Raw genomic sequence first — 26,343 nt, forward strand, 5'->3', positions numbered from 1 at the left:
TTTGTGTTGAAAAACAAAGAATTTCCATTCTTTTCTTCTAATTGATGACTATCACCAGTATTTACCAGGTATGCTTTGAGTATCTACAGTGTGGCACAAGACTGGTCTCTTTGCAGGGACCTGCTTTCCCCTCCTTTGGTAAGAAGATGAACTCAGTCATGGGTGTTACTCTGCTGGAGGCAAGGTTCTTCTCTTATTCCCTTTTGTCCCTGATACCGCCCTTTCCCTCAGACTGGTCCCCACTTTCTACTGATACAGATACTTCTTACATTATGATACGGGTATAAATAAACTCACCACAATTAAAATGCTATAAGTTCAAATGCATTTAATATATCTACTCTACCATCCCAGTTAGGTTTCTGTTGCTGTGATAAACATTTTGACCAATGGGGACTCAAGGAGGGAAGGGTTTATTTAGCTTATGCTTTTAGACAACAGTCCATCACAAGGGAAGTCAGGGCAGAAACCTGAAGGCAAGAACTGAGGTAGAAACCATGGAGGAACACTGGCTTGTTCCCCGTGGCTCATGCTAAGCCAGATTTCTTGCAGAACCACTCCTCAGGGGTGGCACCACAAATGATGGACTAAGGCTTTCCCACATCAGTCAACAATCAAGACAATTTCTCACGGCATGTGTCACAGGCCAATACAGCCTGGGCAACCCCTCAACTGAGACTCCCTCTTCCCAGGTGACCCTTGTTTGTATCAAGTTGATAAAAAAAAAAAAAAAAAAAAAAAAAAAAAAAAAAACCTAACCAGGACTCCTGCTGAACATCATAGTTTAGTGCTATGAAATTTTCCATCCTCTAGACATGGCACAGTCATTACCAACTTGATATCAGAACACATGTGATTACTTGCATGAAGCCTTCGTCTGAGATTCTAGCCACTCAGTCACTCACTCTGGTGGCCTTCTTCAGTCCCCAACTGCATATGATCCTGCCCCAGCTATGAGTCTCAGGAGGTACTAAAGTATAGAGAGATGGAAGAGTAACTGAAGGGGGATTCTATAAAGTTTTATGGAGGTCACAGCCTGTGTGATGGGTAGGACTTTATGGAGGTCACAGCCTGTGAGATGGGTAGGACTTTATGGAGGTCATTGTCTGTGAGATGGGTAGAATTTTATGGAGTTCACCATCTGTTTGATGGGTAGGACTTTATGGAGGTCACAGCCTGTGTGATGGGTAGGACTTTATGGAGGTCACCACCTATGTGATGGGTAGGATTTTTTGGTCATGCAGCTGATTTGTGCTCACACATGCTCCTATAAATAAGCTTAGGCCCACATTCTTGTATATAAACCCAATATACTCACTGGTCCCACTTGTTGTACTTGGATGGAGTTTTTCTTTAGTCTGTTGGTGTCATATCTGGGGTGTGTAGATGTTTATTCGCCTCTCCTCAAGGAAATCATGTGACCACCACAGTGCACAGATGACTGCTGTTTACCCTGTTGGTCTCCTGGCTGACTGTTGACTGCTGAGCAGCTCAAGAGAGTGTCTTGCCATAGATCACCCAAAATTCAAAATTGGAATTATAATTTCTCTTCAAGGCATATGGCTTTTATGATGCTAAGCAAGGCAGGCATGAACTCTTAATGAACACACCTTTAAGATATTCCTTTTTTTTTTCTGCTACACATTTGGAAGAAAACTCAGCATGCTCAGAGGCATTCCTGTCCTCCATCTTTGTGACACAGTTGAGCGTGCTCAAAGTGTTCCTGACCAGCTTTTTAAGCTTTGAACATGGGTGCATGACCTTAAGCTAAGCATGCTTAAAAATGTGTTTGCCACCTATCCTTCTTTAACTGTGCCCTTAAACTGAGCATGCTCTGAAATGTGCACACCCCTAATGTGCTTTCCGAAGAATATGTGTGAACTCTGCATTTGGTTAAACTTTCATGTCACCAAAAGTTTGAGAGATTTTAAGTCAAGCCAATGTGAAACGAGGTTCATTTATATAAATATTTACCCTTTGATTTGTATCTTGGGACCAATACCTGTTCTTGAAAAACATGTGTCAATGTTTAGTGGTATTTTCAGTTTTACAACTGGTATTATACTGTGGACTTCACTCGGTGTGTTTCACTCACGATCTCTCCATGATAGGGCTTGGTGGGTAAAGTGTTGTCTACACGTGTATGAGGACCTGAGTTCGGATCCTCAGAACTCAGACAAAAGCCAACCAAATGCTGTATGTCTGTTAACCGGGTGTTGAAGGGTTGGGACAGAGACAAGTAGGTCTAAGATGGTCTCTGGCAAACCTTTCTAGCTGAAACAGTAAGATCCAGGATCAGTGAGACACCCTGTCTCCAAACAGCAACAACAACAATAATAATATGGAGGGTTATGGGGGAAGACACTTGATAGTGGCTTGCCCTTATGTGTAAGCATGGGTAAATGTAACCTCTACATGCACAAACATGTATGTACACACACGTGTGTGTGTGTGTGTGCATGTAGATCTCCTCATAGTGCTGTGCCCACCAGCCATATTTCTAACCATTCCCTTGGTAATGGGTTCCAAGGGGTATATAACCTTTGTACTCACATGACACATGAAACATAATATCCTCACCTGTGACAAAATAATTCTTAAAGCTAGATGTTGCTCAAACGTTGACATGCATTGGCATATTAAAATGATTGGCACCTAAAAAATGGTTGCTCTGGTTCCCCGAACCCGGAACACTTCTCACCATCAAGAGGCAGTCACGAGGGAGAACAAACTGTTGTCTCGAGAAGTATGACTGCTTTTTAAGAAGCAACCACTTAAGAAGTCATTGCAGACTGTTGCAAGCACCTAACACAATCAAACTCCATGCATTGATGGTCCACAAAAGCCTATTCAGACACAAGAAGAAACTTACATTCTAATTCCCAGAGAACTCTGAGCCTAGAAAGATTTCCCAATGTGAAGTGGAAAAGAACCCCTGGTGTTCAGCTGGTGGAAATGTGAACGTGAAGGTCGTTCTGGAAAGCACTTTGGCAGAACCCAGTGACATTAAAGATATGCATGATGCAAAATGTTTAATATCTCATGAAACCAAGTTTCTGGGGTTGAGCAGATTATTATTTTCTGAAAGCAAATAGCCTTGCCAGTTCCCTTTGGCTTCTGTTGTTAGCACTGAGGCAACACAATGAGAACCAGATGTCATCTAACACGTTATTGGGTCTGCACTACAGGCAAAGAACCCTGAAAAGACGAATCTGGTCATTCATGTAGGGGAGGGCCAGCAGCCTTCTTCTCACCTTCTGAAAGGAGGGAAGAAAAAATCTATGCTCCTTGGGAAGAGGCCTGTATTTCTACTTTTGCCCATTAGAATACTCTCCAGGGGAAAGATGAGACCAAATTCTCCACTGGATACCCAAATAGACGTGGATTTCTCCATGATCTTTGGTCTCATCCCCACACTAAATCATAAACACTTCTAAGAAAATAAATCTCCCTAGATGGTATCTCACTTTCTAGTCAGCCATAAAGTTAGGTCCTACCATTGACTAAAAATTTCTCAGAAAGCCCTAACTCTGTAGAAACATACACACAAAACAGAAACACACACGAATCTTCTCAACAGTTTAACACGAACACCTTATGACCCAGGAACTCGATTCTGGAGAGACTGTCCCCAAACCATCCCTTCTCATATAACAAAAACTGCTTGAAGTGGTAAAAAGGAGATGAAACTGATTCTAGTGGGCGGGAGAGATGGGCCAGCAGTGAAGAGCACTTGGCTGCTCTTCCAGAGGACCAGAGTCTGGCTTCCTGTGCTACTAGCATTTGTCATTCTCTTCCGGCCTCCATGGACACCTGCACACATGTGGCATGCTTTCATAAACACACACACACACACACACACACACACACACACACACACACACACACACACACGAGAGAGAGAGAGAGAGAGAGAGAGAGAGAGAGAGAGAGAGAGAGAGAGAACTTAAAAATAAAATAGAGCCCCACTTGATTTCAGTGCTGATAGCACCCCTACAAACGTGGGGAACACTCCTAAAACCTTCCAGGCTTTTTGCAAGACACATGTCAAACACAACCCCACAAGTGGCACAGTACATGAAGGGCAAGGATTCTCTGCATGTCCAACGAAAGCCATGTCATGATGAAGCAGAGTGGCTGTGGTGGGCAAGTTGAGTCTATTTCCACGGAAAGAGGAAAACCACAGAGAGGCACGTGCAGAGGCTTGTGTGTGTTGAGCTCAAGTGCAGGTCGGAGAGACACTGGCTATCCTGAGGCAGGAACATTCTGAACTGGGAGGCGAAAAGAAGAGAAAGAGCCATGTTTTTCTTAGACAGAAGGCATTGCATCCATGCTGCTGGAATTTTAAATGTCTTCATTTAGTCACTCAACAGACAAAGCTCAAGCGTTAAGCATAGGTGAAGTAACAGTGATTGAGGTGGATATCATCAGCGGGATAGGTACTCTGTGTGTGAGAAATGGATACAGTGAACTGTGCTCTATTTGCACAATGGGAGTGCACATGGATGCTAAAACGAGGTGATCTACATTCATAAACATACTTGAAACTTTATTATTATTATTATTACTATTATTATGTGCACACGATGCATGTGCGTATTTATGGAATGACACAGGGGTTACATCACATAGGGCTTTTGGGGGGGATGCACACCAAGTGTTACAGTATAGAGGACACACTTGGAGCAAGAGGTTCACGCTCCTGCCATTCACTAGCATTCTGGGGGAAACATCCTCACTCCCTCTAGGCTTCCAATATGCCACTCCAATTGCAAAATACTGCGAACGCCCGAACTTCAGGGAGGAGCTGCTACAGCCGTCATGGGTAATTACACTACTTCGAAAACTGTAGAGAAATAACAAAAGTAGTGAAAATGACATCTGAAAATGAAGCTAAGCCTCTTTTCACATATATGAAATATAATGCTTTGGATCTTTGAGCTAACTAAGTATATGCAAATTTTTCCAAAATAAATGACTTGTATCAGAAACACTGATGTTATGTGCCCGAGAAACATATTTAATTTTCTAAAAGCAAGACATACTTATCTGCCTGTTTTTGTTAGTTGGTTGTCAAATCTGGGAACAGTGGATGTAATGGGATGCCAACATAGAAGGATGTGAGGCAACATGAATGTTTCAGGGGGCCGTAATGACATGCACATGCTTGATGGGGCCATAATGAGGCAGACAAAACAGAAACGCACACTGAGAGATACATCGGCAATGATGTCATGAGATGCATAAATGGATGAATGTAATGATAAAGGCACGGGGGCTTGATGTGATTTGTAAACGGGAGCTTTAAATGGGGAGGGTGGGGGTGGCAGCGCATGATGAGAAGCGGAGGGAGAGAATACGGTGCTGTATGTGAACAGAGGAGCTAATCACATGCATACGACAAGGAGGCAATGAGATAAAAATGGGAAGGGATAATGAAGTTCACAGATGGAGGGGTGTAATGAGCTGTGCGGAAAGGGAGGGATGACAACAAGCATAAAAGGAAGAGTTTAATACCAAGAAGAAAGAAGTGGGCACAGAGAGACGCGGGGACTGAGAGGGGGTGCAGAGGAAAGGGACGCCGCTGACGGGATGGAGATAACAAGATGAGCCAATTAGCACTCTAATGAGGTACAGACATGAAAGGGTGCAGTGGGGTGTGTCCATTTAGGGGATAATTAGACACCCACATCGGATGGCAGTGAAGGACTCGGGCTCTGATGGGACACAGATCTAAGGCAGTGAAAACTGAAGAAAAAAAAAAAATCCAGAAGAGGCCACAAAGGTATTGAAATCAGAAAGAGACAACAAAGCAGGTGGTTTAAAGACAGCCTTCAAGGTCTGTGATGAGATGGGTTTACCACTGCTGTGGCCAGGGCCCCGCTCTGCGCCAGGCGCTCTGCTAAGTTATGTTTAAGAGACTCTATGGGCTCCTACGTCCTAAGAAGCCCGTGAGGGAAGGGTTCATTTCTAGATTGGAAAAAAAAAAAAAAGGAGCTGCAGTCTGGGAAAACCACCTGCCCAGCACATTAACAGATGGGTGATGGATATGGAAGTCCCATCAGAGGGGTTACTATAGCCTTTGTCTCCATGTTGGTGTTTTGGGAGAGCTCATGGCCTGCAATTATTAGGATCACCTGGTATCTTGGTTGCTTTTCTATCACTGTGGTAAGACATCACGACCTAGGCAACTTATAAAAAGAAAACATTTCATTTGGGGCTCACGGTTGCAGAGGGGTAGAGTCCATGATCATCATGGTAGGCAGCATGGCCAAAGGCAGGCAGGGCACTGGGATGGCAGCTAAGAACTCACATCCTTAACTGAAAGTAGGAGGCAGAGAGCTAACTGGAAATAGCTTGGGCTTTTAAAACCTGAAAGCCCACCCCCAGTGACACACCTTCTTCAACAAAGCCACACCCTTTAATCCTTCTCAAGCATTTCCGCCAACTGGGGACATAGAAGCCTATGGGGTCATCTCATTCAAACCACCACACTGGCAGAGATACAGTGATACAAGACCACCCCAGCAAGAGCACCAGTTGCAAAATTTGCCGAAGCTCCAGGAACTAGTAATAGCTGGTGTTTTGTTGGTTTGTTTTTTCCTTCTGTTTTTTTGGAGACAGAGTCTCCTTTATCTCAGGCTGGTCTTGAACTTCTAATGTTCAAGGATGACCTTGAACTTCTGATCCTCCTGTTGCCATCTCCAGAGTGCTGGGGTTACAGGAGAACATCACTATGCCTGCTGCTTTATGTGGTACCGGGGATTGAAGCAAGGTCTCTTGCATGCTAGGCAGGCACTCTACCAATGGAGCTCCAGCTCTAGCCTCAACCTGGCATTTGAAGTAGCTCCCTAAGCATGGGAAGTACTCAGGGAAATCAGCAGTAGTTTGTGTGCTGACCTAATGCTGTCCTCGGTACCAGGGAAGGGGTAGCTATGTGAGCACGAGACACTTGAGTTCACTACAGTGAGCACTGTTTTCACATGAGTCAACAGATTCTGTTGTGGAGGCCCACAAAGGTTTCCTAGTGAGATTTGAACTTGCTTTACCCAACAGAGCTGCATTTGAGGATTACTTGACCACATGTATGGCTACTAGGTGTTTGGAAGGGTCTGCACTTGGATGTGTGGTATGCTTTGATCTAGCAAGGGGAGGTCTTTTGCCCTGCCCCTTGGCATTCCTTTAAAAAGCCCTTTAGAAGAGACAGAAGGGGCTGGTGGATAAGGATCCAGGCCCTCCCGCAGCTATCCTGTGTTTCTATCTGTCTCTCTCCCCTCTATATTTCTATCTAAATCTCTTATCCCTCACTCCTCGAGTACTCTGGGGAAAAAAAGGTTCCCCACAATCTATATGAGGCATCAGGTGATTCAATGGACTGTCATTCAGCATGCAAGTTTTTCTTTCTTGAAAACAGGTCCCCTTCCTTTTAGATTGATACTCAATAGAAACAGCATTTTTATATTGAATATAAAAATCAAAATGTACAGAAAATAATTAGATTCTGAAAAGTATTTATTTCCTGAATTCAAATAAAACAGAGATCGTTCCATATTCATATAATTGCTCAGGGGAAGGAGTGATATATTCTTAGAACCACATATTTGCCAATTCACAGGCAACTTAGGAGTCTAACATTAAAAACAAATACCACCGACTGGCTGTTCTCTTTCCTCATGTGTCTGTCATGAAGAGATATAGATTATTCTGAACTTTCAGGGACAAACTAGAATTTATAGTTTGAAGTGAATGTTAAACCTGAATGACTATTCACATTTAGAGGCACAAGGTCTAAAAAAAAAAAATCAAATCCTTTGGGCCTTTCCTCAAAAACTTTTCATGAGTATCTTAGAATTGTTTTCAGAGTATTTTTTTTTATCATAGAATAAGAGACTATAAAAAACAAGTTTCATTGCTTTCATGAGACTTTTGTTTTATTTTTGTGTGTGTGCACAAGTGTGGGTGCATGAGTGTGTGTGCATGGTTTTTTTTTTCTTTTTTCTTTTTTTTTTTTTTGTGCGTGTGTGTCCATGGGAGCAGGTGAAGTTCAGAGGACAGTCTGGGGTATTGTTTCTCAGGTGCCATCTATGTTTACTGGAGACAAGATCTCTAACCTGCCCAGAATTTGCCAAGTATGTGAGGCTGGTTGGCCAGGGAGCCTGGAGGATCCATCTGTCTCTGCCTTCCCAATGCTGGGATCACGAGTCTATGCAACCATGCCTAGTTTTTAAAAATATGGGTGCTGAGAATTGAACTCAGGTTCAAGCACTTTTCCAATTAGACTATCTTCCCATGACTGCAGTTTAGTTTTTACTGAGACATATTCAAATTGAGCCGTTTCCTTTTATAATGCATCCTGGCACAGATAAATTTTGGGTTATCTGTGAAAATAAAACTCATTTCCAAATAGTGAAACTTTTGTTATGATTAAGAATATATAGCCGTAGTGGGTGTGGGGAATGCAGACATGAATTGGAGGACCTCGATCCCACAGGTTATGAGAGGCATAGAGACATTAAAATGAAGTGATTCTGCAGTATGTTGATAAGGTTATACATGCCGGTAAAGAAGCCAAGGCGGAGGGCAATAAAAGAGCAGGTAAGTAAATGATAGGGACAGGAGTCAAGCTCTGGTGCTGTATTTTTAGTCACCACACTATGATGTTGCATAAAAACAGGTTAGTGCTAGTGTTTGCAGGAACTTATATGCTCCCCATGAGAGCAGTGGGGAGATCCCCTCTGCTCTCATAAAGTAGAGAAACGTTATGCTTGCACTGAGCACTTTGAAAGCAGCGTAAACCTCCATTGGATTAGAACAGACATTTCAGAGGGACTGCATACCTCAGTTCCCCTAGGAATAGAGTTATTTTGCTAAGTATTTGTGAAAGTTAAAAAAAAAATCCCTTGACTGAAGCAGAACATCTGGCTGCCTGTGAAGGAATGTTCAGGACAGTAGTAAAATCAACATGCTTCATTATCAGTCTGGCTTGAGAAACACGGAGGAAATATGATACGATGATAGACCTGACTATCAGCTAACTGAGAAAACACTTCTATGCTAACTCAAAAATAATTTAAAGCAAATGCACAGGATAAGTAAGGTACTTGTGGACAGTGGATAGAGAGAAATGATAGCATATTTTCTTAGACTAGTGTAAGTAAGGATAACGATTTTCTAAGGGAGTCGAATATTCAAAAACAAGGATGGCAAAACAACAGATCAGTGTTTAACAATTAAAGAAATCTGGTTTTGGACAGTGAATAAACTGTCATTTAGTTAGGTCAGTTGTGGCTACAAAATCATATGTAATCACTTAGCATAATGGGTCATGGGGCCAGAATTGTTTAAATAGGGGCCCTGAAGGACAGCTGTTAAGGAAAAAGAATGAATCCAGCTGAAGGTAGGGATAGTGTTTAGGGAGGCAAGATTCAGAATCTGGTTGGACTTCCAAACTCAGTGGTCCCAAGGCATCCATAACAGGCATGCATGTAGAAATGTCTAAGGGCTGCATTATTCCTTTCAAGGACCCCTCACCTTCAAACCTCTCTTCCTATGTCAATCATGCCAATTGAAGAGGAATGAGTATTTGGCTATGGTTGTGAAGATTTATTGATGCTATATACACCACGGTAAAACCTATCCTGTGTTAAGCTACAGTTCTTTTATTATAACTTTGCAGTGTGAGCCTATTCTCAGAGTGTGGTGAGAACACATTATGGTAAGTCAGCGTCATCTACCCTGCCTCCCCAGCGCCTATCTTTGCTAACCTTGACCAGTTGCGAAAATGCTTCTGTGGTTGCTTCCAAAGTCAATTGCAGAGTATTTGCTGAGTCTGGGAGGAGAAGCAAAGGACTCTTGTGAAGAGAAACATAGCACAAATCTGCTATCTTCTCAGAAAATAATGGATCCCCACCCTGGATCTGAAGACTGCATATGCACTTCCAAAACTGGTTTGCAGGTAAGAAAATACCTTTCAGTATTTTGAAACTGAAGTTTCAGTAGTTTGAACTTTCTGTTTTTGACTGTGTCTTTACCCTTGATCATCTCAAAAATACATCTCTCTTAGCGTGAGATGAACTGCACCTCAGCACCCAACGGTCTGATCACAGCTGGACAAACTGTTACCTCAGATCCAAATAGTTGCTCTTCAGTGCCCAGCAGCCCCACTGCATTATTCTGGGATTTTCTTCTGTGGCTGAGTGATAGTTTATCACACACATATGCACACATGTGCCTGCACACTCACACACACATTTTCTTTGTTCTCTCTTCTAGTTCTGATGAACCAGTCTGCCTCCATGGCTTAAAAGCCATTTTATAGTAAAGACAAACTAGGCTCATTCCTGTTTATGATTAAATCTGTTTCTCAAGGATCGGGGTATCCTCCACCTGTTACCTTAACAACAAATGATTCTGTATTGCCTATCCAAGAAACAGCAACCATGTCTTTGTTTCAAATAACCATCTTGTAACCCTACCATTTTTTTAAAAAAAGGGTTTTATGAATACCTGCTGTTATGACTACCTTGTTATGACCACCTTGCAATCATGTCTTTGTTTCAGAAGGTCATCATGACTAACTTGTTATGCTTATGTTCTGCTCCTGTAACCCTGCTTTGCCTGCCAAATTCTCCATTTGAAAACCCCCTACCCCTGAGCTATAAAAATGTTGTCTTCTTCACATCCAATGCTGATCTCTTGAACCCCAACTTAGGCGGAAGCAGCCCATGTTCATGAATAAAAAAGCTTGCTCTAATTAGTTGCTTGCTTTAATTAATTTGGCCGTGATGATTTGGGTGGTCTTTCTCCTCCCATCTTTGGGGTCAACAGTTCCTAGTTGCAGCCCTCACTTTGCTTATTCCTTAATCGCTGGATGAGCTCCTTGGCAGCTTCTTCACTCACTTCTTCACACCCCTCTTTGTGATTCCAAGAACTGGATGTTGTGAAGAATGCGGCAACACACATGCGGTAGACATCTCTAGGTAGGCTGACACCATTTCCTTTGGTTACATACCCAGACACAGGATGGTAGAATCCTCTGGAAAATCTAGCTTTAGTTTCTAAAGGAGCTTTCATATTGCTTTTCCACATGCAGCTGTGCCAATCTGCATTCCCACCAACAGTGTCTAGGAGTTCCGTTTTCTCCATATCCTATCCAGAGTTTCTTAATTTTCATCTTTGAACCAGGTAAGGAGATATCTCCTTGTAGTTTTTATTTACATTTCCCTGATGGTTAAAGACATTGAATATTTTAAATTTTTTCTTATCTCTACATTTTTCTTCTCTGGGCTGGTAGGACAGCTCAATGGGTAAAGGAACTTCCCACCAAGCCCTATAACCTGAGTTCAATCCTTGGGACCCACACGGTAGAAGAGAAAAACAACATGACCTCCTCATATGCCTCCTGACATATGCTCTCCCCTCCAAAAGAATGTGATACAAATGAAAAAATACTTCAAGTATGTTTTATAATAAAAGAACACTATGTGAAAACACAAACCTGCACGCACACCCACTGAAGGTGTGCTCACAATTCTGCTTTTGTTGTGGTTTGTTTGTTTCAAATGGGACATTTGACAAATTTGGAGAACACTCTAATACACCAAAGGTTTCCCTCCTCCCCCTCTTCCTCCCCTCTCCCCTCTTCTCTGTCCTTCTTTTCCTCCTTCCTACCTCCTCATTGTTTGGGTTTTTTCTTTCAAGGCCTTTGCAAATCATTCTCTTAGTCAGGGAAGCTTACCCGAAATCTGGTTAGTAGATAGTAGTTTGCACATTTTGTCTAAAGGTGAGTTTCTCTTGTGGTCAAAGAAAAGTATTAAGGCATGTTGGCACACACCTATAATCTTAGCACATGGGATATGGAGGCAGGAGCCTTAGAAATTCAAGGACAGCTTCAGCTAAGTAAGTTCGAAGTTAGCCTGAGCTACATGGGTTCCTATCTCAAAGAAAACAAACAACAAAGAAGCATATAAGACCTTAAGTTCTATTGCTTTATATAGGTCAACATTAAAATTTACTTTAAAAAATCTGCTAACATAGGTGAAGTCTATTATAAAATAATTTTATAAAGAGGAAGGAAGATCAATTGATTTATTGAAGAAATGATGGCCCCCATGGAGCATTTAAAAAATGCTGTTAATAATTCCATCCATGCATGTGCTGTCCATCCCTTTGAGGGGAGCAGAGCTCTGATTATCAGAGGACCAGACAGCTGGGGGATTGCTGACAGGCCAGAATTTGAGAGAAATGGCATCTTTATTGATGCACATGACCCAGTTCCCAAAGCATGGGGAAATCCCATATGCCATGGAAATGAGGTCTCCAAGACTGTGCCTGTCATGGAAACAAAAATAGTTAAATGACATTTGCTGCTGAAATAAAATTCTAAAAAATGTGTCCTAGCTGATTACCATTTAGAGATTTGTTTTCAGTCCACATTGTTTCAAACACACCTGACAGTTCCCAGGGGAACTGGTCAGAGAGTTGAAGCATAAATAAAAGTGAAAATCCTGGGTGGAACAAAATGAGACCTTCTGATGCTGCCAAAGGCTGAGACGTAGTGTTTCAAATTATGGTGTTAATGTGCTTGAACAGATAAATGCACAGGTAAGTAAATAGCGAGCTTATGCACAGGATGCAACATTCAGAGCCTTCTGTGAAACTGCAGTGTGTGCTGGTAAGGCAAACTAATGAGGGTTGTGGAAAGTAGGCCTCCAGGGAAGGCAGTGTAAGCCAGTGTCAGAAGCAGGCAGGCTAAGGTGCCGAATCTCCCTTTCGGATCAACTAGGTGGGAAGCCTAGATGAAGAGCAGGGGCTTGAGTCCATGAGTGCGGAACCAGGCTAAACAGGAGGGTAGTATTAAAACAGCAGAGGCAAGGTTAGAGATTTTTAAAAAAGGTATAACTAAGAGTCTATTGGAAGAAGCCATGCAAAGGTGTTCCTTTAGTGACTAAGGGGTGAACCACACGGGGTGCGGGGTGGGGGTGGGGGGTGCAGCTAGGAATTGGGGCAAGGGGCTGGAGAGAACAGGGTTCAAAAGTTTATTCAGGTGCAAATATTTGACATGCTTTGGTCAGGAAGGGAGCTACTTGGAAGGACAATGGGCTAAAATGCAGAGTTGGGAGACTGGAGAAATGGCCCAGTGGTTAAGAGAACTCTGCATTTCCAGAGGATTTGATTTTCAGTACCTTTGTAAGCCTGTAACTCCAACTCCAGTGGATCCAATGCCCTCTTCTGGCTTCCACAGGAACCCTCTCACATACAGCATGCATACATACAGACACATACGAAAAATACATTCTAAACAAATAAAGTTAGAGTTTAATAAGAAAAGGGGAAGAAGGAAATAGTTCTATTTAGGAAGAATGCTGTAGTAGTAAGAATGCCCTTAAGTCAGTTAAAACTGTTTTTTGTTCTTGAGTATCTGCTGTATACCAACTGAGTGTGTGAGTGTGTGAGGGAATATGTGTGTCTGTATCTCTTTCTCTCTAAGTAAACATTCACATAAATAAAAGTTAAAAAATAATGCAGTTTTTTATGAGCACATGTTGAGTAGTCAGGGAAGGTTTCTCCATTAACCAGAGTTAACACGTGTACATTTCCTTGTGTGTGTGTGTGAGTGTGCACAGGTGTATGTATACACATGCATATATAGAGATGCTGCTTAGATTTTATCAACTTGATACAAACTAGAGTCATCTGGAAGAGGAGATCTCAACTGAGAAAAAGCCTCCATCAAATTGGCCTGTCTGCAAGTCTGTGGGGCATTTTCTTGGTGGCATTTAATGTGAGAGGGCTGAGCCCACTAAGGGTAGTGCCTTCCCTGGGCAGGTGGTCCTGCGTTGTTCTTGTTATTTATTTATTTATTTATTTATTTATTTATTTATTTTAGGAGAGAGAAAGATTTGAAGTTTGGCGTGTGGGTGGAGGGGGTCTGAGAGGTGTTGGGGGAGGGAAAAATATGATCACAATGTAGTGTATGAAATTTTCAAAAAATAAAAATATTTTTGAAAGAAAAATAAACAAAGAAAGAAGGAAGGAAGGAAGGAAGGGAGGAAGGAAGGAAGGAAGGAAGGAAGGAAACAAGCTAAGCAAGCCTTAGGGAGCAAGCCAGTAACAGCAGGGCAGCGGCATTCTTCTACAGCCTCTGCTTCAGTTCCTGCTGTCAGGTTTCTGCCTTGAGTTTCTGGGCTTCCCTCAGTGGTGCACTGTGATTGGGACACATAAGCCGAACTAACCCTTTCCTACCCAAGGTGCTTTCGGTCTGTTCTTTATCAGTAAGAGGAAGCAAACTGGGAAAGAGACCTCCCACCTTTTCTTTGAGACCAAGGTCTCTCGTTGGCCTGGAACATCAAGAAGGCCAGGCTGGCTGGCCAGCAAGCGCCAGGGACCTGTCAGTCTTGCCTCCTAGTTTTCCATCCCTGGGAGTACAAGCATGTGCTGCTTTGCCCAACTTTTTATGTAGATTCTTGGAATCCAAACTCAGGTCCTCACTTGTGAGGCAAGTGCTTTAGAGACAGTACTTGCCCAGGTCTCCCTGGTTCTTTTAACAGGTAAACCTCCCGTAAGTAATCTTGTAACTTGAACTACGGCACTTAACGATACTGTTTCATACCATTAAAATGTTTATAATAGCTGTACTTTCTTATATTTCTGGTTGTGAGCCTAGCCTTTAACGGCTGAGCCATCTCTCCAGCCCCAGCTGTACTTTCTTAACATCCCTTTATGTGGATAATAATTTTAGTATCTGGTCTTCAACCATTTAAATGAGTTACAAGTTATTCCACATTTTTTGTTTGTATATCTTATGTTCTATGTACATTTATATGATTTCTTTAGAACAGAGTTTTATCTTAAGGATATTAAACCTGTTCCCTCATGTTTGGTACAAATAATATCTTTTATGTTATTATGTATGATCGCTTTTTTTTTATCTTTTTTAAATCTTTAATTTTTGTGTAATCCTCTACTCCTTGACAGATTAAATTTATAGGTTTAATAAAATTAGGAAGACAGAAAAACATGTGCAAAGAATAATGTAATGAATGATTATGAGCTTCTCAGCTAAATGGGAAAAATTGTATTTTTTTCCCAGATTATTTAAATAAAAACTTACAGAGCTGTTTGTTGTGGTCCATGCCTGTGATCCCAGCAGAGGCAAAGAGATAAGGAGTTTGGGGCCAGGGTAGACTGCTTAGTGACATTAGAGAGACTCCACCTCAAAAATCACAATGTATAAGTAAAATAAGATAAAATCACAGGTGAATTTGAGATCTCCTTAATTCCTCTCACCAGCAAGACTCTCCTGCTTTTCTCAGTCCTGTTTACCCAAAAGCAATCCCATCCATCAAAACTGTAGCCCCAAAAGCAACCCCATCCATCAAAGCTGTAGCCCGATTCTGAAGTGTATTTTTATAGCAAGCTAAGACTGCTTGATGCATTTTAAAAATTTATGCAAGCTATCACAGGGCTTATGTAGGTTTTGCAATTTTCTCATCGAAATCTTATATTCCAAAAATTGATCTTGTTATTTTATATGCTCATTTTGTTGTTAAGCCCGGCTCTGCGACCCCGCTTTTCTTCAGTCTTTGGTTGGAGGTTTGTGCTGCTCCTGAAGGTGTTGATACAAACAACACCGGAGTTCACATCTCTGCATGTGTTTCCTGTTGCAGGTGTGTGAATGCTTTGCCTAGACGTGGAGTCACATGGTATTAGCACACGTGAATAATACATAACCAGCTATTGCCAGATCACTTTGGAGGGGTGGTGTGGGGAGCTGTTCTGGACTAGATCCAGGGCCTTGTGTGTGCTAGAGTCTTCTACCACTGAGATGTATCTCCTTGGGTTGCTTTTTAATTTTAAGTCAAGATATTACTCCTTTGACAGGGTAGGCCTAGAACTCACTCTGTGGTGCACGTTGGCCTTGAACTGGTGATCTTCCTGGTTTGGCCTCCCAAGAAACTGTGATAGTCCTGTGATACCAGATCTGGCTCAAGTTGCCTTTTAAAGAAGGCTGTAACTGAGAAAATAGCCTTACACCTTGTTTAGGACAGAATATTTTTGTATTATAATACAAAACTTCTTATGTTTAAGTATTTTTTTTTCTGATAAACTTACCCGTAATTAAGACTTTTGGAAAGACTATTCCTCATTCACTCTGACTGTCAAACTAATGATTACATAGATTTTTCTTAAGTATTTTTAATTGGGTCTACCTGCTTTGATATTAATAGTATATGAAATCTCCATTTTTTCCTATTATTGTCAATTTGGGCATCTTGGTATTATCACAAGATTTTATTTTTGTCAATCTGGCTATTATAAAATTGCATAACATTAAAAACATTTAAATCAGTCACTTCAGTGACATTGTGTCTGAACATCTTGTCCTCCATGATTTGGTCACTTGAAATTCATTGTAAGTATTTCAAATACTTTCTCCAGCTTGTGTAACAAAGTCTTTAACTTTGTTACAGTGTATTTAATGAGACAGAAATTAAACTTTTTAGGTAGTTAAATTTATTCATATTTTCTTTATGAGTTTTGCTCATTTGTGCCCTAAATTTTTTCTTGTCCTGAAGTTTTCAGATGACTTTGGGTATTTTCTTCTACTTAGTGTAAAATTTTACTAATTATATTTAGGTCTTCAATTTCTCTCCACAGTGTTTGAGATGGACCTAATTCTACCTTCTGAATCCAGTAAAGACACAAATCATCACACTGTTTTATAAATATTTAACTTTGTTCTAGATGACCTGAACTCTTTCTTCTGTTACCTATGGAATTCCATATGAATTCAAGACTGGCTATGGACTCTGTTCTTTTATTTCTTTTTGCTTTGTGATATAGTTTTGGAATGTACTCCTGTGTGATTTAAAACACTCTGATGATTCTCCTGCCTCAGCCTCTCAAGTCAAGTGCTGGGATTACAATGGTGTACCACCATGTCTGGCTCAGACTCTATTCTTGTTTTTGGTGGTGGTAGAGGTGGGGAGATTGAGACAGGGTTTCTCTGTGTAGCCCTGGCTGTCCTGGAACTAACTCTGTAGAGGGGCTGGACTTGAACTCAGTGATCCGGTTGCCTCTGCTTCCTGAGTGCTGGGATTAAAGGCATGCGCCACTTTGCCAGGTTTCTGATTCTACTCTTTATTGTTGATTTACTTCTGAAGCAATAAGAGCAAGCATGGAGGGGTTAGGGATTTAACTCAGTGGTAGAGCGCTTGCCTAGGAAGCACAAGGCCCTGGGTTCAGTCCTCAACAACAACAACAACAACAACAACAACAACAACAACAAAGAACAAGCATGGGTTAGAATAAGCTTTCTTTTCAGAATAGAAAAATTTCCTCCTTACTTTTATTTCTTACAATTCTTCTGTTCATTTACAATTTAGGATCAGCATGAAGAGGCTGGGCCTGGTGGCATAGGCCTGCTACCCTAGATACTCAGGATGCTCAAGTAAAGAGATCTTGTGAGTACAAGGTCAACCTGGACCAATTTAGTGAGATGCTATCTCAAAATAGAAAGTGGAAAGAAGGCTGACGACGCACGTAGTTCAGTGTTAGAGGATTTACCTAGCATGCACCAGGCCCTTTGCTCAGTCCTCAGTTCCAGATGAACCCAAACAAAAACAAACTAGCAGCAATAACAAAATCAGAGTGAAGAAATTCTATTGCTGATATGATCAGGAATAGCACTGTATTCATATTTTCATCTGGAAAAATGTTCGTTGTGATAATGATTTCTTATTTATATGAATGACGTATCTTTTCAGTGTTGTGGAATATTAGTTGAAGATGTGTTACATTTGTTTATGCTGTGGAACATTTGTTTAATGGTGCAAAGATGTGTTGCATTCTTTTACGTTGTTGCAGTTGTTTAACTCTGTGAAGCTGTGTTACTTTACCTGTCTAAAACACCTAATAGTCTAATAAAGAGCTGAAAGGCCAATAGTGAGGAAAGAGAAAGGATAGGTGGGGCTGGCAGGCAGAGAGAATAAATAGAAGGAGAAATTTAGGAAGAGAGATCAGGGAGAAAAGGAAAGGAGGACATTAGGGGAGAGTCACCCAGCTACACAGCAAGCCATGGAGTAAGAAGTAAAGAAGGTATATAGAATAGAGAAGATAAAAGAGCAGAGGCAAAGGATATTTTTAAAAATTTTTCTTGAGAGAGGGTTTCTCTGTGGTTTTGGAACCTGTCTGGAACTCACTCTGTAGACCAGGCTGGCCTTACACTCACAGATCCGCCTGTCACTGCCTCCTGAGTGCTGGGATTAAAGGCGTGCACCACCACCACTGCCATGCAGCAAAAGGAAATTTTAAGTGAAGAAAAGCTGGCTAGAAATAAGCCAAGCTAAGGCCAGGCATTTATAAATAAGAATACGTCTCAGTGTGTGATTATTTGGGAGCTGGGTGGCAGGTCCCCCAAAGAGTCAAAAGAGAAAAGAGAAAAAAATAACAACAAACATTTCAGCAATTCAGGTCTTCCAGTAAGGCCTTCATTAATATAAAAAAAAAAGTGTTCATTAAAGAATTCTTTTCTATTGTACCCCATGGACTCATGGGTTTGAATACTTGGTCTTTGGGTGAAAGTGCTGTCTGGGAGGGTTGTTAAACTCTTAGGAGGTGGAGCCTTGGTGGAAGAAGTGGGTCACTGCTTGTGGGCCTTGAGTTTTAAATCCCAATGCCAGCCCCACTTTCTGTGGGCTGTCTGTATCCTGGTTGAATCTGCAGTGTGCCAGCTGGTGGCCTGCTCATACCATGAGGTCTTCCCTGAGCTGATGGAGTGTGTCCCTTGAAACTGCAAGCCAGAGAAACCCTTCCTCCCTTCAACTGCTTCTTGTCAGGTATTTTAGCCCAGAGATAAGAGAAGTAACAAACATGGTACCTTTTTATTAAATGATTATTTTTACGTTCCTTATAGATTTATTTTTGTCATGAATGATATTTTAAAGCATTTTCATGTCTAGGTTATTCTTGATCTTATATCAGATAACTTCTTGTTCCTCATTATAAGTTCTAAAAATTAAATGGTTTTGTATTTTCTGCACACGTGATCTCTTTGTTCATAATTTCTCTCTGTGTGTCACCACCCCCCTCTTTCTATAGATTCCTCTGTGTCAACTCCTAGTGCTCTGAGTTCTCACGTCTTTCTATTAGATAGGAGCTCTGGTAGAAGCATAAATGCTGAGCGCGATAGTGGATATACTGCCGGAACAGGGTCCATGAATAAAGCGGTGTGAGGAGATTTCTGAGACCTTATGAGAAAACTCCAAATAAAGACAAGAGTCTAGTGATCTCTGTTTGCCTGTAACCTGGTTGTTGTTGGAATGTATTTCTGTGCCCCTCCCAGGTATAGCAGACAGGAGTGAGCTCACTTCAGGCTCTTTGTTACAGCTGGCTATTGTTATTTATTCACATGCCTCTGTGAAAAGACATGCTTTTGCCATGTGTGGTTTGTCCCTGTGACTATACTTTACTCAGGTGACTTCTTAAGCCTCAGAATGTAAATTGATGTTCTGAGTAAAGCTGGCTATTGCATGAGACTTTAGGCTGGCTAATTTTTAGGCCCTACTCTCCCAGGTTCACACCACCGGCTAGAGCAGTAAACAATATACCATTGAGTTTTAATTACAGCAAGTGCCCTCACATTTTTCTGTATGTTTAAATTAGTGCTAAGGATTTGATATTTATTTCTCTTTCTTGCAAGTTTTAAAGAAAATATTCAACTCCCTTTACATATTTTACCCTTAACAACTGTGTGTACATATTCCTGATAGTTTCTGGACTAAACACTTGGTTCTATTTGACTGTGTGTTATTTCTTTTTTTTTTGAAGAAGTGAAGTGATTTAATCATTACACTTTTTTGTTATATTTTGATATTTAGGTTACAGCTATTTCACTTTTTTTTAACCTTAGAAACTTAAACTAGTGTCACTTGCTTATCTAACTATGTATTTTAAAAACTACGTGTGTATATGTGTGTGTGTGTGTGTGTGTGTGTGCAGACACATGTGTGCCTTGGCACATATGTGGAGGTCAGAGGACAACTTCTGAGAGTCAGTTCTCTTCTTCTACCATGAGTTCCTAGTATCAGACTCAGGGCATGAGATTTACAGTCAGCACTTTTACCCATTGCTTGTTGGTCACTTTTGACAATATTTTATCCTTACTTCAAAGTCTCAGAAATCACCCCACTAGAATTTAAATTGGAACTCAGTTAACACATGAATTAACTCAGGAATCATTGACATCCTTTTACTACTTATGACTCCCATCCAGGAACTGACCCATCACACGTTCATTCAAACCCTGTTTCAAGTACTGGTTCTGTCCTTGAGGAAATTCATTTTTCCCTACATAATTAATTACTGTAAAATAGGAAAGGTAATGCATTTATGTCATGATGCTGGAATTGAGGGCTGAGAATCCAACTCAGTGCTACTAACTTACCTATCTGCATGAAATTCTCGGGTCCAACACCTAGTTAAAAACAACACTGGACAGTGATTGGCACATCCTAAATACTCAGTAGAAGATTAATATTATTGTTATTAGTACTATTTACTTCAATAGGATTTTTTTTTTCCTACTTTCCTTTTTACCTTTTCACATTTTTTGCCTTTGTTTTATAAGACAGAACAAAGGAGCACGGACTGGTGTTGAACTTGCAATGTAGGGTCTCTCAGCCTCCCAAGTACTGGGAGCATGAGCATCTGCCGCCAACTGACTATAAAAGGATTCTTTATCTCTACACTATATCAGTGTACTGTTGATTTTAACTCCTTATTTGTAAGAGTCTACTTGTTATTTCTATCTGGTGTTCTACTTGTTCAGTAGGCCATTGTTACTTTTCATGGCTTCAATGAGCCAGGCAGGCTCTTTGGATACTCGGATCATATGAACTGACAGACAAAATCTATGTTCTTATATTGATGCTTTCAAAAAGACTAAATATTAAATTGCAGTGTATATTCTAGTTTTAATTGAAAATTAAATAAAAACATCTCTAATATTTCATCACTAAGCATAATTTTCTTTTGTTAGACAAATATGTATAATTCTAAAATATTTCTATTTCTAGTTAGTAACACTGCTCATTCATTTTGTTCAGTCAACACACATAATTGAATGACATTATATGTTTGTGATTCTTTGGGGGCAAAGTGTACTTCTTGTATAAGACAGATCTCATTAGGGAGACAGACTGTGGTGGTTTGAATGAGAATGGATCCCAAGGGCACATATGTTTGAATGCTTGGACCCCAGTTGGTGGAACTGTTTAGGAAGGATAAGGAGGTATGATCTTGTTGGAGAAGGTGTGTCACTGGGGGTGGGCTTTGAGGTTTCAAAAGCCTACACCATTCCCAGTGTCTCTGTCTCTGCTTCCTACTTGCAGATAAGAGTAGAAGCTCTCAGCTACTGCTCCAGCACCATGCCTGCCTGTCTGATGCTGTGCTCTCTGCCATGATGGTCAGGGACTCTTACCTTCTAGAACTGTAAGCCCTCATAAACTCTCTCTTCCATAAGTTGCCTTGGTCATGGTCTAGCATAACTAAGACACAGACAATAACATTTGATATAAAATATATGGTTAATAAAAGTTTGGATCTCATTTAATTTTTTTTGTGCCATGAATATCTAGCGATGATATTTTTTCACTTGAATCAGTGAACATATGCATCATACAAATAATACTAACATTTTTCTCATAGTTTTGTAACTTTGGAGTATAACATTATACAAAAATGTCACACTTCAATTCTTCTGTGAGACTGGTAAGAATGTGTAAATGATAAATGCATTGAATTTTATGTTGAAAATTCTTGGAAATCTGGAGAATGCTCTCTGATAAGGTTGGTCTTATTAGATTATAAAATTTTAAGAGATTGTCCTTGAAATTAATCTTTCTATCTCCACTCTGAATTTTTCTCAGTGCATCTAAGGCAGATTTGAATTGTGTTGTATAGTGGGAGAGTGACAGGGACAGGAATAGGGGTAGAATAAGAGGGAGGAGGGATGCAGGAGGAGAGAGGAAGGGAGGAGGGAATGAGGGAGAGAGAGGCAGTGGTGGGAGGTGGGGGAAGACACAAAAGGAAACTGGGGCACAGAGACAAAGGCCCCAATGAGTGGCAAAAGAAGGTTTTAACCCCAGGTCGTGCTATTCAGTCATGTGTATAGAGGAAGAAAGGTAAGGAATGCTGCTCTAACCAGTATGAAATTTCAGTGCTCGACAGAACAAAATGTTGGTCCTTCTCATGCAACACAAGTGATGGGATCAGCTGTCTATTCAGAGCTCAGAATCCCAGGCTGTTTCCACCTTCTGTCAACCTAGTATCCGTAATTGCTTCTAGTCACCAGGGTAGGAGAAGGGAGAAAACACAGATACTCACATTGACTTTTGAAAGTCTAGGACTGGGGTGACACAGAACTCTTCTCATGTTTCATGGGCTGAGGCAAGCCTCGGAGGCAAGCCTCGAAGCCAAGCCATGCTTCAAGAACGGGATGCTCGCCTGTATCCAGACGAGAGAAGAACCAGATGCATTGGTGACAGCCCTGATGTCACCTTGGTATGCAGTCTAGCTCCAGTTCTGCTACTGACTTTCAACAGGTCCCCTTGTTTCCAATTTTAACATTTGGACAAGACAGTATTTGTTTGCTCAACGGACACTTATTGTTTGGGTCAAGTACAGTATGACCACGGAAATGAAATGGCAAATTTGAGGAAATCTCTGCCCTCAGATATTTGATATTGTCTCAGGCTCCAGGTAAGTGGGAGGATAACATGTGTATGCCATCATACATGGTCTTAATTTCATGAATCTTGGTGACAGACCTCAGTTCTAAAATTCCAAGTTTCTATTTAAAAATACTAGAGTCACATTCTAGATCATCAAGCATTCTCTCAGATGTGTCTTCTCTCGAGCACCTGCTTCTCTTGAGAGCCTGAATTCTCTAGACTGGAGTGAAAGTTCAGAAGTAGAGAGACAAATGCCATCACTTCCATACCACTGTGCATACACGTGTGTGTGTGTGTGTGTGTGTGTGTGTGTGTGTGTGTGTGTGTGTGTGGTGCATGGGGTATATGTGTATGTGTGTATGTGTGTATGTATGTTTAGTGTTTGTGAATATTCTGGAGCATACTGTGGAAACAGAGAAGTCCCTGCACAAGCCTCAGCTGTTTTGAACTGAATATGGAGAATGGTAGCAAGGAAGTATGATTGAGAAATTTTGGGACAGACAGCTTTGCCACACCACGTACATCCCAGACACCAACATTTTTCTTTTCTCATGAATAAAACAAATTATGAAACTTAGAACATTTCCGAAAATTGCCTTTACAGTTACCTTTTCCCTGGAGGGATATTTATTGGCATGAAGCAAGAACATGAATAACAGTAATAGCAAGTACAAAACTGATTGCCAAGTAATTTTTTTAACCTCTTAGAACTTGAAGTAGGTGCCAAGTTTCAATTTCCTTGTTGTCTCCAGTTAAAATAGCTAATGCTTAAAAAATTTGTAAGAGTTGGATGCATTGTCTTTAAGCATAATATAACAGTTGAAAATTTGAGTGAAATATGCAAAGAATTTCATTTACTTTCTGCTGACATGGTTGTGGGATTTCCTTTTTCTCTCAATACCAAGTGTCATATTCTTAAACCAAAGCCAAAAGACAGGGGAACAGAAGTCGAATATTCCTCTGTTTTTTTAGGCATTCTGTTGGCTATCCCTCATGTAAGAGATATTTTCACAATGTAACAGGTTTGGATTGATTTGCCACTTGTTTGTACTTCCTTACTGTGTACGTGCATTGTGTGTGTGTACATGCATTGTGTGTGTGTACATGCTAGTGCACGGACATGCAGGGCACAGAAGGGGACATTGATGTCTTCCTCTCTTGCTTTCTGTCTCATTCCTGAGACAGGGTCACTCACTGAAGCAGAAGCTCACTGTTTGTGTGAGGCTGGCTACCTGCAGCCCTCTGAGAATCTGCTTCCTGTCCCTGCCCCCAGGTCCCTGGGGTCCAAGCACATGCAGCCATGCCTTTTAAAATGTGTGATGCTGGGGCTTTGAACTCAGGCCTTCTTGCTTGTAGAGCAAGAGCCCTTACCCAAGGAGACATCTCCCAAGTTCTTGTTTGACTTTACTTAATATTGACATGCTTATTTCCTTTTTCAAAAGCAAACCAGTGGAGGGAGAGAAGGGGAAGGTTGGTCAGATGGTACCAAGTTATAGCTAGACAAGAGACACACATTGTGCGGTAGAGTGACTATAGATAGTGGACAGTGTATATGTATTTCAAAGAGCTATAATAACAGATTTTGATTTTTTTTCACAAAAATTCTAAATGTTTAAAATTGAGATATTTATCCTAATTTGAATATTATACAAGATATACATGTATTTAAGTATCCCATAATACTCCATGAAAATGTACAATTTTTAAAAGAAAAATCAGGTCAGAGACAATGATCAAATATATCAGAAATTCTGGATTTCCCACTTGGCATCCAACACCCATCACTGGGAATTCTTAAGAGTAAAACCAATAATCAGAGTCCTTGGTCTAGACACGGCTTATTGTGGGAAGCCGGCAATGGTCAAAGAAGTTCTCAGTAGCCATCTGCATTTCCCACATGCATCGTCTCTTGAGTGACCCAGTCTTCGGTAAAGATACCAAGTGCTACCTTGTGACTGTCAAACCTTCCTCTGTGACAACCACGCTAGCATTTCAACCACCACAATGCACAAACGTGCCACCCTTCCTATTCATCTGCTGATGTCAACAAAACACTCTAGGCTGAGACACTCGCAGAATTTATTTCTTACAGTCCCAGAAGCCAGGATACTTAAGACCAAGGCCCTGGAAAGTGTGATGTGTGGTAAGAGCTTGGGCTGCTCCCAGTACACACTGAACTCTACCTCCTCTGTGGATGGCAGAAGGAGAGATGGGCTTATCTGGTTCTTCCTATCCCTTCTACAAAGTCCTTAATGGCATTTACAAGGAAGGGTTTTACCCCATGATTTAATTCCTCAATACCCACCTCTTTATTCTATCACACAGCACATTAAATAGGGTTAATGACATTGGGGGATTTGAAAGTGTCCATACTACCTCAAACTATGGCACCTTCATCAGCCCCAAAATAATCCAGCCTTCCAAGTATGGTTCCTGTCTTTGGCCAGGCTTACAGTAAGCATTCCCTGCTCCACACAGCCCCATGGCTTTTCTCACAGGAAACCCTGAGCTCACCAGAGTCCCTGTACCACACCTGCCCTCTATCCAAAAGCCAGGTCTATTCTGCCCTGTGATATATTTTCTGGTACAGCTGCCTGCTAAGGAGGTTTCAGTCTACCATGAGGGTGATAGTATTCCTAATACGAGGGTGATTGCTATTATTGGCATAAGGCCTCACTATATTGCCCAGCTTGGCCTTGAACTTGTAATCCTTCTGCTTTGGCTTCCTGAGTGCTAGGATTACAGGTAGGTACAACAAGATCAAATTCCAAAAGTAATTGTTTAATAAGTATTTTCTGATAATAACAGAAGGGAAACAAAGAAGGGAAAATTGAACTGTTAAGAACAAATGCAAACCATTTAAACACAACATTGCATCTTGGTTTAAAATAACATGTGTGAGGAGAAAAGCATTTACCTTCTGCTGTGGAAATGTGGACTCTGTCATGGCATCTTCAAAGCTGTGGGTTCCGCTGGCCTGCGTCTTCTCCCACAGGGCTTTGAGGAACTGCACAGACCCACTCTGAATGGACAGAGGCTCAGGAAATAGGCTCTGCATGGGCATAAGGATGGAGACATTACATTACTTCTTGGCCCAATGACACAATCTGACAGGCTCCAAGGTACTATGGAGGCCTGCTTTGAATGTTAATATAACTTTTAGTGATACACCAGAAATCTATACTGAAGAGCAAATATATGATTTAGCTCACACTTCTGAGTTTCTAAAAGAAATTTTAAATTAATATTTATATTCTTGCATATATATGTACCTAAAGCTTGTAATATAATGCTATCTTAATGATTTCCCAATAACATTACTTAGTGGGAAAGTGATAAATATAAATATTGATATTGAATTTATCAAAGATCTGAGAATGAAGGCATAAAGTTAAAACTGGAGTTTAAAAGAGTCTATTTATATACAAAGTGGATTATGAAGAATAGAGATCAAACAATCACTAGAGTTCATTACATAATTATGCAGTATGACCATTCTGATTGAGTATAGGAAAAATAAAACATTCTTCATCCTAAAATGTGAAATAGGTGAATATTCTTAAAGCTTTAACTTTGTGTTGTCAATGAGACATTACATTTAAAAAAATCA

At 40.9% G+C, this 26,343-nt stretch overlaps 1 protein-coding gene across 3 annotated transcripts in view; it reads right to left on the reverse strand.

Annotated features, from left to right (window-relative positions):
* Positions 1-26,343, reverse strand: part of Veph1 (ventricular zone expressed PH domain containing 1) — a 237,394-nt gene that overhangs the window by 41,070 nt on the left and 169,981 nt on the right. For all 3 annotated transcript variants that reach the window (XM_052730059.1, XM_052730062.1, XM_052730061.1), the window contains one exon: positions 25,651-25,785. In XM_052730059.1, the coding sequence (XP_052586019.1) occupies positions 25,651-25,785 (135 nt within the window). The remainder of the gene's footprint in view (positions 1-25,650; positions 25,786-26,343) is intronic.

The sequence above is a fragment of the Peromyscus californicus genome, unplaced genomic scaffold, assembly GCF_007827085.1.
Source record: "Peromyscus californicus insignis strain IS unplaced genomic scaffold, ASM782708v3 Scaffold_9__1_contigs__length_137607984, whole genome shotgun sequence".
NCBI lineage: Eukaryota > Metazoa > Chordata > Mammalia > Rodentia > Cricetidae > Peromyscus > Peromyscus californicus.